This window comes from Cnephaeus nilssonii (assembly GCF_951640355.1).
Source record: "Cnephaeus nilssonii genome assembly, chromosome: 11".
NCBI classification, from domain to species: Eukaryota; Metazoa; Chordata; class Mammalia; order Chiroptera; family Vespertilionidae; genus Cnephaeus; species Cnephaeus nilssonii.
In genome coordinates this window covers 3,851,295-3,866,632 of record NC_137082.1, presented here as the reverse complement: position 1 = coordinate 3,866,632, position 15,338 = coordinate 3,851,295, and the positions used below count along the sequence as shown (strand labels likewise).

The following is a 15,338-nucleotide window of genomic DNA, read 5'->3' as shown; positions in this document are numbered from 1 at the left end:
TCTGCAAGTTTGGGCCCACTGCTTTGACAGCGTGTCACCCTCACCTGGCCCCGAACAGCCCCGCTTATCTGTGCTATTTTCTCCCGCCTGAGGCATCCACTGGCTCGGGCTCCAGAACAGGGCGCTCTGATAAACTGCTGCAGTGAGTGCTATTGAGTGGAGGGCTCTCATGTCCACCATTTTCCTTAACATTCACACTTTTATTTTTAAAGACCAGGTGTGCACTGGCCTGGATGGTGGGTGTCAGGGGCCAGGATGGTGGGTGTCAGGGGTTTGGATGGTGGGTGTCAGGGGCCTGGATGGTGGGTGTCAGGGGCCTGGATGGTAGGTGTCAGGGGCCTGGATGGTAGGTGTCAGGGGCCTGGATGGTGGGTGTCAGGGGCCAGGATGGTGGGTGTCAGGGGCCAGGATGGTGGGTGTCAGGGGTTTGGATGATGGGTGTCAGGGGCCCGGATGGTGGGTGTCAGGGGTTTGGATGGTAGGTGTCAGGGGCCTGGATGGTGGGTGTCAGGGGTTTGGATGGTGGGTGTCAGGAGTTTGGATGGTGGGTGTCAGGGGCCCGGATGGTGGGTGTCAGGGGCCCGGATGGTAGGTGTCAGGGGCCTGGATGGTGAGTGTCAGGGGCCAGGATGGTAGGTGTCAGGGGCCTGGATGGTGGTATCAGGGGCCTGGATGGTGGTGTCAGGGTCCCGGATGGTGGGTGTCAGGGGCACGGATGGTGGGTGCCAGGGGTTTGGATGGTGGTATCAGGGGCCTGGATGGTGGGTGTCAGGGGCCAGGATGGTGGGTGCCAGGGGTTTGGATGGTGGGTGTCAGGGGTTTGGATGGTGGGTGCCAGGGGTTTGGATGGTGGGTGTCAGGGGCCCGGATGGTGGGTGTCATGGGCCCGGATGGTAGGTGTCAGGGGCCCGGATGGTGGGTGTCAGGGGCCCGGATGATGGGTGCCAGGGGTTTAGATGGTGGGTGTCAGGGGTTTAGATGGTGGGTGTCAGGGGCCCGGATGGTGGGTGTCAGGGGCCTAAATGATGGGTGCCAGGGGTTTGGATGGTGGGTGTCAGGGGCCAGGATGGTAGGTGTCAGGGGCCTGGATGTTGGTGTCAGGGGCCCGGATGGTGGTGTCAGGGGGTCTGAACTCATGAGCGTTCTTCTCTGAGTCCTTCCGAGGGTTATCCAAGGGGATTCCTATAGCTCCAGGCATCGCTGCGGCCCTGGAAACTTCAGAGGTGCGCGTCCCTCGGCTAGTTCAGGAAAATGAAGTCTGTTCCTCATGCCTCAGCCATTTGGGCTGAACCAGGCTGCCGGCTCCACCACACGGGCTCTGCCTGCAGCCAGCCTTGCGGCACCGACGCCACCTGCTTTCCCTCTCGCCTCGCCGTCTCACACACAGTGGATAAGTGGTCCCCCCGCTGACCGAGGGGCTTAACCACAGGAGGCGGATGTTCTACCACCACAGGATGGCCTAGGTGTGGGAGGAGACACCGGAACAGCCTCAGATCTCTCTCTTTTTCTCCGTATCTTCCCTCTCCTTCCCTAAATGAGCAGAAAACCATTCAGATACATGAAAGACTGAAGAATGAGGTTGGTAATTCTATTATCAATATTATTAGCCTTACACCACACCTGCAAAAAGTGAACAGCACGCCAATCTGTCATATTTGGCAGCATTTCCCCCCTAATTGCTCACTTATAACAATTAGTTGAATTACTAGGGGCAAGAGATTAAAGTCTTGCCCCGGCTGGTGTGGCTCAATTGGTTGGGTGTTGCCCTTGCACTGAAGGGTTGCCAGTTCTATTCTCAGTCAGCGCTTGCCTGGGATGCGGCTCAGTCCCTGGTGGGGAGCATGCAGAAGGCAGCCGAGCGATGTGAATGTTCTGCTTTCACATCGATGTTTTGATGTTTCTTTCTCTCTCTCCCTCTCCTTTCTTGCTCTAAAAATCAATTAAAAATCTTTAAAAAAACATTAAAATCTCTTATAGAACAACTAGAAGCCCGGTGCACGAAATTCGTGCACGGCGGGGGGTTGTCCCTCAACCCAGCCTGTACCCTCTCCAATCTGGGACTCCTGGAGGGATGTCCGACTGCCCGTTTAGGCCCAACTAAACGGGCAGTCGGACATCCCTCTCACAATCCAGGACTGCTGGCTCCCAACTGCTTGCCTGCCTGCCTTCCTGATTGCCCCTAACCGCTTCTGCCTGCCAGCCTGATCACCCCCTAACCACTCCGCTGCCAGCCTGGTTGATGCTTAACTGCTCCCCTGCCAGCCTGTTTGCCCCCAACTTCCCTCCTCTGCCAGCCTGGTCACCCCTAACTGCCCTCTCCTGCTGGGTTGATCACCTCCAACTGCCCTCCCTTGCAGGCCTGGTCCCTCTCAACTGCCCTCCCTTGCAGGCCGGGTGCCTCCCAACTGCCCTCCCCTGCTGGCCATCTTGTAGTGGCCATCTTGTGTCCACATGGGGGCAGGATCTTTGACCACATGGGGGCAGCTATATTGTGTGTTGCAGTGATGATCAATCTGTATATTACTCTTTTATTAGATAAGATAGAGGCCTGGTGCACGGGTGGGGGCCAGCTGGTTTGCCCTGAAGGGTGTCCCAGATCAGGGCGAGGTTCCCTTGGGGCGTGGGGTGGCCTGAGCGAGAGGCCTGTGGTGGTTTGCAGGCGGGCCACGCCCCCTGGCAACCTAAGTGGAGGCCCTGGTATCTGGGATTTATTTTCCTTCTACAATTGAAACTTTGTAGCCTGGAGCAGAGCCAAGCCTGCTGTTCCCTCCGGGGCGGCAGCCATCTCTGTGGCAGTTAATTCACCTTCTACAGTTGAAACTTTGTTGCCTTAAGCGGGTGGGCCCAGCCAGGGTGTGCTTTAAAGCTTTGCTTCCCCTGTTGCCGCTGGCAACCCTGGCCTGCTCTCTCAAGCTCCATTCTGCCGCCATTTGTTTGAATTTGTTTACCTTCTATAATTGAAACTTTGTAGCTTGAGTGGAGGCTTAGGCCTGCAACGGCTATGGAAAGCTTGGCTTGCTCTGTTACCTGGCAAACCTTGCTCTCTGTGGCTGTAGCCATCTTGGTTTGGGTTAATTTGCATACTCGCCCTGATTGGCGGGAGGGCGTGGCTTGGCTAGTGGGCGTGGCTTATGTAGCGGAGTGATGGTTAATTTGCATATTACCATTTTATTAGAGAAGATTTCTGGCCAACTCTTTTTTTTTTCTTTCCAATTTTTTTTATTAAGGTATTATATGTGTACATATCTTACCATTGCCCCCCCCACCCCACTCCCATATATGCCCTCACCCCCCAGAGTTTTGCGTCCATTGGTTATGCTTATATGCATACATACAAGTCCTTTGATTGATCTCTTATCTCCCCCACCTCTCCCTAACCTTCCCCCTGTAATTTGACAGTCTGTTTGATGCTTTACTGTCTCTGTATCTATCTTTTTGTTCAATTTTATAATGTTCTTTATTATCCATAAATGAGTGAGATCATGTGGTATTTTTCTTTCATTGACTGACTTATTTCACTTAGCATAATGTTCTCCAATTCCATCCAGGTTGCTGCAAATGATGAGAATTCCTTCTTTTTTTATGGCAGCATAGTATTCCATTGTGTTGCTGACTCAAAATACTAAGTCATAAGGAACCACACTATCTGATCAAACAGTGGGCCACTGAAAACATCAGATGAGGCAGAATGTCTGAGTCACTGAAAACTGGCCTGGAGATAAGAGGAATCGTTTTCTTGTCATGTGAGTCAATAGCCTTCAGCTTTGACACGTCAGAGAGCGGGCACCACGGTCAGCAGTGACTTGCATTCTTGCCGCTGGAGTCAGGTCCACTTTTCTCGTTTCCCCAACATTCTATCTAATAAAAAAGAAACATGCAAATTGACCGTATCTCCACTACGCACACAAGCCATGACCACCAGCCAATCAGGAGCGAGTATGCAAGTTAACTCAACCAAGATGGCGGCGGCCACAGAGCTGGAGTGAGCAGGAGGCTCGGGTTGCCCCCAGTGATGGAGGAAGCCAAGCTTCCCGCCCGCCCTGGCTGGCCCTGGCCTCCACTCAAGGCTACAAAGTTTCAATTATAGAAGATAAACAAATCCCAGATACCTCTTCCAGCCAGCCCTGGCCTCTGATCAAGGAGGTGCTGAAAAAAAACAAAGAAAAAAAGGAGGGGCTGGGAGCTTGGGTCGCCAAGGGGCAGTGGCCTGCGTGTAAACCACCACAGGCCCCTTGCCCAGGCTGCCCCACACCCCAAGGAAACCCCCACCCTGATCCGGGACACCCTTCAGGGCAAAGCAGCCAGCCCCCACCCGTGCACCAGGCCTCTATCTATACTAATAAAAGGGGAATATGCTAATTAGACTGGGAGACCTTCTAGGAGACCTTCCGGATGTTCTTCTGGACAAAGCCATGGTGGCGGGGCCGAGGTAGAGGCGGTTAGAGGCCAAGAGAGGAAGGCAGTTGTGGGTGATCAGGTTGGTGGGGGGCGGGGCCATTGGGGGTAAGCAGACCAGCAGGGGGGCCAGTTGGGGGCAAGCAGGCCGTCATTGGGGGTCAGTTGGAGGTGATCAGGACAGCGGGGGGGCAGTTTGGAGTGAGGAGGCCAGCAGGGGGGCAGTTGGGGGCAAGCAGGCCAGTGGGGAGGGAAGGTGGGGGCAAGCAGGCCAGCAGGGGGAGCAGTTGGGGGTGAGCAAGCTGGCAGGGGAGGCAGTTGGGGGCGAGCACACTGAAAGGGGGGGCAGTTGGGGGTGATAAGGCTGGTGGGGGGGGGCATTTGGAGGCAAGCAGGCTAGTGACAGGGGCCAGTTGGGGGTGAGCAGGCTGGCAGGCAGAGTGGTTAGGGGCAATCATGTAGGCAGGCAGGCAGGTGAGCAGTTAGGAGCCAGCAGTCCCAGGTTGCGAGAGGGATGTCCAACTGCTGGTTTAGGTCCGATCCCTGTAAACTGGCAGTAGGACATCCTTTGAGGGGCCCCAGATTGGAGAGGGTGCAGGCCGGGCTGAGGAACATCCCTCCCATGTGCATGAATTTCATGCACTGGGCCACTAGTTTGTTATAAAACATTTCAAACATGCAGAGGAGTTGAAAGAATTGCATGGTGAGTATCCACATGCTGGCTATCTCGGCCTGTCTGTCCGTCTGTCCACCCACCCACCTCTGGTCCCTCAGGGCCTCCCCTGGCGTGGCAGGGCCGCTTGTGGCCCCACCTCCCTCCTCCAGCTGGCACAGCCCCCACCCCCCGTTTCTCTTCCTTTGCTCATTTCTCACAATGACCCCTCACTCTTGTGGCTATGAAGACTGGGGACCTGACTTCAGGGTTACAGACAGTCCTCGGGTTATGTCGGACTTGATGTATGTCGTTTCGTGGTTACGTCGCCATCTCCCATTTAAAGTATTTATTAAAAAAAATTCTGTCATTTTGACATTTGTACATATGTGCTTTATGTTTTTTATTATTTATTTACCACAAGTAAAGGTCAGGCATTGTTATCTTTCTTTTAATTTTTTTTTACTGTCTCACTTCATTACTGCTGTGTGTGTGCTCCATGTGAGTGACGTAGGTGCTTATGTAGGTGGGTTCCGACTTACGGCGAAAATCACGTTAGTCATGCTGTAGGAACGGATCTCCGAGGTGACCCGAGGGCCTGCTGTATTTGGGAGATGAGCTTTCAGTAGCCATACATGAGAGTCTCCACCCAGGGGAGGTCTGACCATGAGCCATTTAATTTTCCTAACTTGGGTTTCCACCAGGCACTCCCACCCTCTGCCCCAAAGGCGGTTCCCAGGCCTTTCCTTCTGCCAGGGAAACCATCCCGTTAAACTGTCCTGTCAGCCCAATTTAAATCACTTCCGCCTTCCTCCCAGGCCGCTGTCCCTGGTCCTAGGTCAGGGTGAGAGGGCTCAGCCGCCCCTGCTGTGCCCTGCACCCCCACAGGGAGGGCGTGGCTGTGCCACCAGGACACCCCTGCTCCCTCCCTGGCTCCCTACCTTGAGGGGCCGCGAGGAAGGAAGGAAAGAAGGAAGGAAGGAAGGAAGGAAGGAAGGAAGGAAGGAAGGAAGGAAGGAAGGAAGGAAGAGAGGGAGGGAGGGAGGGAGGGAGGGAGGGAGGGAGGGAGGGAAGGAAGGAAGGAAGGAAAGAAGGAAAGGAAGAGGGAGGGAAGGAAAGAAGGAAGGAAGGAAGGAAGGAAGGAAGGAAGGAAGGAAGGAAGGAAGGGAGGGAGGGAGGGAGGGAGGGAAGGAGGGAGGGAGGGAGGGAGGGAGGGAGGGAAGGAAGGAAGGAAGGAAAGAAGGAAAGGAAGAGGGAGGGAAGGAAAGAAGGAAGGAAGGAAGGAAGGAAGGAAGGAAGGAAGGAAGGAAGGGAGGGAGGGAGGGAGGGAGGGAAGGAGGGAGGGAGGGAGGGAGGGAGGGAGGGAAGGAAGGAAGGAAGGAAAGAAGGAAAGGAAGAGGGAGGGAAGGAAAGAAGGAAGGAAGGAAGGAAGGAAGGAAGGAAGGAAGGAAGGAAGGAAGGAAGGGAGGGAGGGAGGGAGGGAGGGAAGGAGGGAGGGAGGGAGGGAAGGAGGGAAGGAAGGAAAGAAGGAAAGGAAGAGGGAGGGAAGGAAAGAAGGAAGGAAGGAAGGAAGGAAGGAAGGAAGGAAGGAAGGAAGGAGGGAAGGAAGAGAGGAGGGAAGGAAGGAAGGAAGGAAGGAAGGAAGGAAGGAAGGAAGGAAGGAAGGAAGGAAGGAAGAAGAAAGAAAAGAGAGGGAAGTCCTTGCCCTTGTAACAGGCCACTCTGAGGAGGCCACTGTGGCAATCACATAGGACACAGGCGCCCAAATTTGGTCCTGGACTTTCCGACCCCGCAGGCCCCCCTCAGTCCCGCCCCTCCCAGCACCCGTGCCCTCTGCCATCCCCCGCAGCGCCCCCCGCAGCGCCCCCCGCAGCGCCCTGCGCCCTCCCAGGCAGAGAAGGCGCAAGCCACAACGTTCTTCTGCGATGTTCTTCTTTGACGTGTAGTTCAGACCCCTGAGAATGGTGTCTCCTCGCCAGGCCAGGAGGGCGCGCCGGCCTCCTCCCTGTCATCCTGCCTGGGGTCCCGCCGCCCCCCGCCACCCCCGCCTTCAGCTGGGCGGGGCCCAGGCAGCCAGGCGGCAGGTCCGCAGCCTCGCTGCGCCCCGTTCTTACCAGGGCTTCCCTCGAGGTTCCCGTCCAGGCTCTCCCCCGTGGAAAGGAAGCTGCCACGTGTCCCCGGTGCGGGGGTGGGTGGGGGGGACCAGCCCTTGCTGCCAGGAGGCAGCGCCCCCTGCCCTCCAGGCCCTGCCCCAGGTGGCGGTGGGAGCAGGGCGGCTGGACTCCGGGCTCCATGCAGGTTTGGGGCACAGGATCCTGCTGCCATATTTTGGGGAGTCCTGAGGAGTCTGGTGTGTTTCTTTTTAGGATGTCGTGACTTTAATGCTTCTTCATTCTAAGGCCCCTACCTTCCAGGAAACATGTTCCCTCTGAAAAGATGGCAAATGAACCTGTTCCCGTTGTGTTGACTAACAACCGTGAAAAGTAGTCAGCGAGTCCCTGCTGTTTGGGAGAACCTTGGTTAATTCAGGACAAAACTCACCCTTTCTCAGCCCGACACGTTTACCATCATAAAACACACACAGAGAACTTGCGGTCGGCTGGGCACCCCTCGCCACCCAAGCCGGAATGCGAGTCTGGACGTCTTCCTACCAGCAGCCCGTCTCCACCATCAGCTCACCGAGCCGGGCGCCGCCACCTGGTGGCCGCAGTGCACTACTGCACCTCTGCGGACCGAACAGGAGGCAGCTTCATTGGAATCCCAGGTGCTCAGGATAGAAAGGGAACCTTGACCTCCTCCAGTTCACTCTCACCTGAGACGGGGCGCGGGGGAAGCCCAGAGTCACCAGCGGAGGGGGTCACAGCCTAACCGAGAAGGGATGCTTTTGGGAAACTGCTTCCTGCTCAGTTATTTTTAGCTGTTTGAGGATGTTGAAAATTTGGTGGGGCTTTTGTTTGTTATTTTTGTTGTTAATCCTCACCCGAGGATCTTTTCCATTGATCTTTAGAGAGAGTGGAAGAGAGAGGGAGAGACACAGAGAGAGAAACATCAATGTGAGAGGGACACATTGATTGGCTGCCTCCCGAACACGCCCGACCTGGGCTGAGGATCGAGCCTGCAACCAAGGTAATTGCCCTTGACCAGAATCAAACCCAGGACCCTTCAGTCTGTGGGCCGACGCACTAACCTCTGAGAAAAACAGGTCAGGGCGATTTGGTGTTTTTCTTTTAATTATTTTTAAAATTTTTATTGATTTCAGAGAGGAAGGGAGAGAGAAAGAGAGATAGTAACATCAATGATATGAGAGAATCATTGATTGGCTGCCTCCTGCATGCCCCACACTGGGGATTGAACCTGCAACCCGGGCATGTGCCCTGACTGGGAATTGAACCCTGACCTCCTGGTTCATAGGTCGATTCTCAAGCACTGAGCCACACCGGCCGGTCTTGGTTGTTTTTAATATACCAATTTCCTTCCACTTCTAGCAAATGTAAAGTTGAATCCTTCCCTAGCATTCCCCAGTGCCCCCATCTCTGGAGTTAACACACAGTCTTGCTCAATATTATCATCCTCATCATCGTTCCAATCCGTGTCCGTATCCCCCCCACCCCCCACCGCCCCGCACACATTCAACATGGCTTAGCTTGCCTGATCTATACATTCTGAATCGGTGATTCTCAATTAAATTTTCTAATAAACTACCATGGAATAAAAATATCCACTTTAAAAATAAGCAGAAGGTCATAAATTCAGTAATTATTCATCTGTTTCTCTTTATGCATAGGGAATATTCACAGGCCTTAAAATAGCATTGGTCACTCTTTTCAGTAATAAGCTATTAATTAAGCATAGTGGCTTGGGTCGATTTCTGGGTTCTCTGTTCTGTTCTATTGATCTATATGTCTGTTCTTGTGCCAGTACCAGGCAGTTTTGAGAACAGTGGCTTTGTAATACAGCTTGATATCTGGTATTGTGATCCCTCCAACTTTGTTCTTCTTTCTCAGGATTGCTGCAGCTATTCGGGGTCCTTTTTTATTCCAGATGAATTTTTGGAAAGTTCATTCTAGGTCTGTGAAATATGCTGTTGGTATTTTAATGGGGAGTACATAGAATCTATAGATTGCTTTGGGTAGTATGGACATTTTGATGATGTTGATCCTACCAATCCATGAACACGGTATGTTCTTCCATCTGTTTATGTATTCCTCTATCTCTTTTTTTCAGTGTCCTGTAGTTTTCCGCATATAGGTCTTTTACCTCCTTAGTTAAGTTTATTCCTAGATATCTTAATTTTTTTTTGGTGCGATGGTAAATGGGATTGCTTTTTTAGTCTCTCTTTCTGTAAGTTCATTATTCAATTAATATTCGACAAAGGAGGCATGAACATACAATGGAGTCAAGACAGTCTCTTCAATAAATGGAGTTGGGAAAATTGGACAAATACATGCAAAAAAAATGAAACTAGACCGCCAACTTACACCATACACAAAAATAAACTCAAAATGGATAAAGGACTTAAACATAAGACGGGAAACTATAAAAATACTAGAGGAATCCACAGGCAGCAAAATCTCAGACATATGCTGAAGCAATTTCTTCACCAATACTGCTCCTAGGGCAATGGAAACTAAAGAGAAAATAAACAAATGGCACTACATCAAAATAAAAAGCTTTTTCACAGCAAAAGAAACCATCAACAAAACAACAAGAAAGCCCACTGCCTGGGAGAACATATTTGCCAATGTTATCACCAATAAGGGTTTAATCTCCAACATTTACAGGGAACTTATACAACTTAACAAAAGGAAGATAAACAACCCAATCAAAAAATGGGCAACGGACCTAAATAGATACTTTTTGAAAGAAGACAGAAGGAAGGCCAAGAGACATATGAAAACATGCTCAAAGTTACTAATCATCCTGGAGATGCAAATCAAAATGACAATTCGATACCATCTCACACCTGTCAGAATGGCTATCATCAAAAAATCAACAAACGACAAGTGCTGGAGAGGATGCGGAGAAAAAGGAACCCTGGTGCACTGCTGGTGGGAATGCAGACTGGTGCAGCCACTATGGAGAACAGTATGGAGTTTCCTCAAAAAACTAAAAATGGAACTCCCATTTGACCCAGTGACCCCACTTCTAGGAATATATCCCAAGAAACTAGAAACACCAATTAGAAAGGATATATGCACCCCTATGTTCATAGCAGCACAATTCACCATAGCTAAGATTTGGAAACAGCCTAAGTGCCCATCAACAGATGAGTGGATTAAAAAACTGTGGTACATCTACACAATGGAATACTACGCTGCTATAAAAAAGAAGGAGTTCTTACCATTTGCAACAGCATGGATGGACCTGGAGAGCATTGTGCTAAGTGAAATAAGCCAGTCAGAGGAAGATAAATATCACATGATCTCACTCATTTATGGAATATAATGAACAACATAAATTGATGAAGAAAAACAGATCCAGAGACAGAGAAGCATAGGTCAGACCGTCAAACCTCAGAGGAAAGGTAGGGGAGGATGGGGGTAAGGGGGAGAGATCAACTAAAGGACTTGTATGCATGCATATAAGCCTAACCAATGGACACAGACCCCAGGGGGGTGAGGGCATGAGTGGGGGGGGGTGTAGAAGGGTAATTGGGGGGGGGGGGGAATAAGGACACATATGTAATACCTTAATCAACAAAGAAGTTTAAAAACATAATAAGCTATTGATTTGGACTAAGATAATAACCTATTAAAATTGCAGTGTTTGGTAGCACCTCAGAGGCAAGGATGTATAAGTAGGAGAATTTACCTCCTGCTTCACCTGCTAAAGAACTGTTTGCTATTTTAAATGAGGCAATGTGATAACAGGGTAATATGCTAAGATAATCAGGGTGAATGGATCTCAGATTTTGTTTCAAGCTTGGCCACTGCAAACTTAAATAACAATGCAGTAGAATCCCCAACTCTCCTGTTTCCCAGAATTCCAATGCAAGACGCAAGAGCTCCGGCTGGTACAGAGGCCCTCCCACAGGGAGTCTCTTTCCCATCTCTCCTCCCTCACTCTTTCATCCCAAACTCCGAAAGGCAGATCCCTCTAAGCTTAAAAAAGATTTCGGTAGAAAATGCATGTAAACCCCAGAGCCCTGAGACATGGTTAGGATGAAGCTGCTTAGTGCTTCAGGAAAGAAAAATACTTTCTCTCTCTCTCTCTCTCTCTCTCTCTCTCTCTCTCTCTCTCTCTCTCCTTCTCTTGTCCTTTCTGTTTTTTCTTCTCCTCTGAATAAAGTTATTCTTTCTTGAAGCTCTTTTCTAGTTCTTTTGTTACAAAGGAGATGGGCCATAGGAATTAGTCTTTAAAATATCCTGCTACAGGAAAGAGGTCAATTGTGGGGCATTGGACTTGGAAACTTAACACTAACTAAGAAACAAAGCCCTGCATTCCCCGAGATGCTGGTTTCAGTTTCTCTGACCAAGTCCTCATTCCTGGGCAGGTCCCATCTGTGTTGGCTTGTGGCCTGTGACTATGGCAATTTCATCTCTTCCACACCCTTCCTAAGAAGTCTGCTCGTTGCTTATGAGGTCAAGGCTCAGCCAGCCCCACCCTGATACAACAAGAGTGGCCAGGGACCGGGAGGGCAGGGCTGAGATGACTGAGATGAGAGAGTGGCTGGGACCAAGTGACCCAGTGACTGGGGAGAAGGCTCTGCTGGGAGGACCGGACCTGGCTGGGTGAGACCACAGCCCAGGAGGACTTGCTACCGCCAGCAGGCTCAGGATCAGGCGTCTCGGCATCTCCTGCTGCCATGAGCTCCAGGTCCCCCGCCTCCCTGCTGCTCCTCAAGCTGCTGCTATCGCTGCTGCTGCTACAGGTGAGCTGGCTGGGGCCCCAGGCACCTGCGATGATCTCCGTGCTGGGTCAGGGACCAGCCTGGGTGTGCGCTGGCGAGGCGGGCAGGAGCGGGCTGCAGAGATCTAGCCAGGCTCAGGTCACGATCTGTTTGAAGGATGGTGGGCCAGGCTAAGGGGACTCCATTCAAAACTGGGTTGTACTGTACACACCACTTCATTTACATTTATATCAACACAAACGTTTCCAACAATGCTTCTGTTCACGCTTTACTGGAGACGGAGACAATCTCAACTGTGTAGGTTGTTAAAGAACAAAAGTCAAATGGGCACATTTTGAAGATCTTACTGGCTTCATGGAGCTATTGCTGGACCAGGCAGCACCCATCTTGTAGACAGGAGCTCCAGGGAGCTGAGCGTAAGGAAGGACTGTTACAGGCAGAGGAGCAGCAGGGGACTTACGCTGGCAAAGGGCTGACTGAGGCAAGGCACCTTCCTCTAGGGGCCAGGGTTCCGTCAGGCAGCTGGCCTCAGGGTGCTGACCAGCGTGTAGGGTCCACTCCTGGGAGAGGATTGTCAGTCAGTATTACAGGTATTACGGTATTGAGCCTTCATTTGGTGATGTAGGACTGAGCATAAGTGACTCCATTTTGGGCCTGTTGTCTCTTGTTTGAGTGTAACAATTTGAGAAAACCAAGGGGAGTGGAGGTCAATTCCCCGCCCCCGCCCCCTCCCGCCATTACTACTGCTCAAATGAACATAAATACAAATGGTGGAATACAAATGGTGGAATGAACTAGGCGAGCATGGCTGTTCTGTTTGTACCTAGTGGGTGGGTTAGCACTGCACAGGCCTGCCGAGGGTGACTTGCTCACTCTGCTTTCTGTAGAGGGAGGAAGAGTGACGAGGCTACTGCTGCTGAGTTCTCCCTTAAAACACCGACGGAGGGCGGGCAGCCACGCAGTCACCAGGGGCAAAGATTGTGGGGCTGGACTGGGTTGCTCCCTGTCCTTACCTGGCTTATCCAGGTCTGGCTGCAGAACTGGATTAATTACTTGACCTTGGTCCTCACCTTGGCCTAGATTGGACTCTTCCAGGGAGCTGTAAAACTCCTAATGCCAGCCCCATTATGAGCTGATATGGGGTCTGGCCCAGGCATCAGGGAGGGTTTGAATGTAACCCTGTTCAGCCTCATCTTCTTCCCCTTGAAAAGGAAGATGTTATCAGAATTTGCCTGACCTGAGGTTGTGGGAGGGAACGAGGAAATGCACAGAAGGGCCAGCCCAGTGCTGGCTCGGCCGCCGAGCCTGTATGTCTCCATCTCTGTTTTCCTAGCCACCGGGCACGGCTGGCGACATTGATTCCGTATCCACACTGCAACTGCTTATTGGATACTCGCTTATGGGATGTAACCGTAAACAAAACGGGAAAACCCCCTCTCTGGCACTCACCCTCCAGGGGAACGGGACTTGAAAGGGCTCCCTTGTTTGGCACAAGCTGCGTGGCGTTGGGAGAGTTCTCTTGGTCGCTTTTTGCCACAGCGAGTTGTGAGTGCTCTTGCCGAAACAGCGCTCGGTCACCATTGCTTTCCACTGCCCCCTCTGATCTCCAAATCTGGAACTGGGACCCACTCTGCAGAGAGCTGCCGTGTTCCCTGGAAGCCCCATGTTCCCAGGAAGCCCCACAGCCTGGTCCTGTGGCTCCGGCAGGAAGCGAGGGCCGCAGCGGTGGCTCTCGGTCAGGTCTGCGTCGCACTCAGGACGCTCCTGAGAACAAAACCGAGGGCTTCTGCCTGTGCGGCCACTCACCGGAGAATTGTAAACACACCTCTCAGTTTATTAAAAAAAAAAAAAAAAAAGGTAAACTGATTACAAGTCAATATAAATCACATATTTTATGAAAAATAACCCCATTTTTTAAAATTCCATTTGGTTTGAGGAGTGGCACTGTTTCATATTTTTGCAAAGCTCTTGAATGTCTGGCTTAGGAGCAGATGACGGGGCTCTCCTGATTTTGCGTTTGGCCGCGGGAAATGTGGCCTGGGGAGAGCACGTGAAGAAATCCTGGCTCACTCAGATATGTACCTACAAAGGGAAGAATGTTTAATAGCCTTGAACTTGACAAGTTTTGTGGTTTTTTTCTTTTTTAGTTTTTCTTTTTAATTGATCTTTAGAGAGAGAAAAACAGAGAAAGAGAGAGGGAGAGAAACATTGATGAGAAAGAAACATCAATCAGCTGCCGCCTGCACACCCCTACCTGGAGATCGAGCCCGCAACCCAACCCCGGGCACGTGCCCTGACCGTGATTCAAACTGTGACCTCTAGGTGCACAGGATGATGCCCAACCCACTGAGCCGCACGGGCCGGCGGCAGTGGTTCCTTTACCCTTGCTTGCGATGTGGACATGAACGCACTGACTGTGACAGGGACATCAGTGGCCTCTTCGCTCTGGATGACTGCCCTGGCCGGGTTTTGGAACATGATGTGTCAATCGCTAGGAAACTCTTGGCTACCGAATCAGGCAGATCTTCCAAAGGGGGACATATTACATTCCACAAGGTTAAAAAATCACTCGTTGCCCTGGCCAGGTAGCTCAGTTGCTTAGAGTGTCATCCTGATATGCCAGGTGATGGGTTCAGTCCCTGGTCAGGGCACATACAAGATGCAACCAGTGAATGCATAAATAAGTGGAACAACAAAGCGATGTTTCTCTCTCTCTCCCTGCCTCTCTCTGCCTCAAATCAATTAAAAATCACATTTATTAATGTCTTAATGGATATATCAGAAAAACTGCTAAGTATCGGGCAAGCTGTTAAGTTCATAGTAGCAGACACATGTTTTCCAAAATCCTATTTTTTTCCTTGGAAGCTTACTTTTTATTATTAGCAACATGACACTGCCCGTTGTTATTCTTTCGTGACGGGCTCAGTGTGCTCCCCGCCTACCAGACACCCACCTGAACAGCCACAACCCCTCATTCTGTCAAGTAAGCTGCTGTTCCACAGACACAGTGGCCTCGTCAGCCACACTAACCATCACCCTGCTTCCCCCCAACACAGCCCACGCTCACGGGCAGAGTCCTGCTTTGTGCAAACTTCTCATCTGCCATGGGGTGCTTATAAGACGTCCACTCCAGAGCTGCAATGCAATAAGTTATAATGTCCCAGCTCAATTGTTTCTCTAGGGATTTCAATAATTCTGTGAACGCACCAATGGCTTTATTCTTCGACACTGGAATTCTTTTCTATCGGTCTGTCTCTTTCCTGCCCGGCACGGGGTGAAGAGTTCACGACAGCTAGCAGAGTCTGGGCCTTTGCCTTCCCTGGGGCTGCGGCTCCGCGGTTTCCACAGATGCGCCCTGGTGCCCTCAGTGCCAACATCACGCGGTACAGTACGCAAGTACCCAGTAGCGTCTGAGTGGTTGGCCTGAGGACTCTGAGGAGA

At 51.5% G+C, this 15,338-nt stretch overlaps 1 protein-coding gene across 1 annotated transcript in view; it reads left to right on the top strand.

Annotated features, from left to right (window-relative positions):
• Positions 1 to 11,753: 11,753 nt before the first annotated feature.
• CDH26 (cadherin 26) overlaps positions 11,754 to 15,338 on the top strand; it is a 38,277-nt gene continuing 34,692 nt past the window's right edge. The window contains exon 1 of the mRNA XM_079784632.1: positions 11,754 to 11,918. Within this exon, the coding sequence (XP_079640758.1) occupies positions 11,853 to 11,918 (66 nt within the window). The 5' untranslated portion in view covers positions 11,754 to 11,852. The remainder of the gene's footprint in view (positions 11,919 to 15,338) is intronic.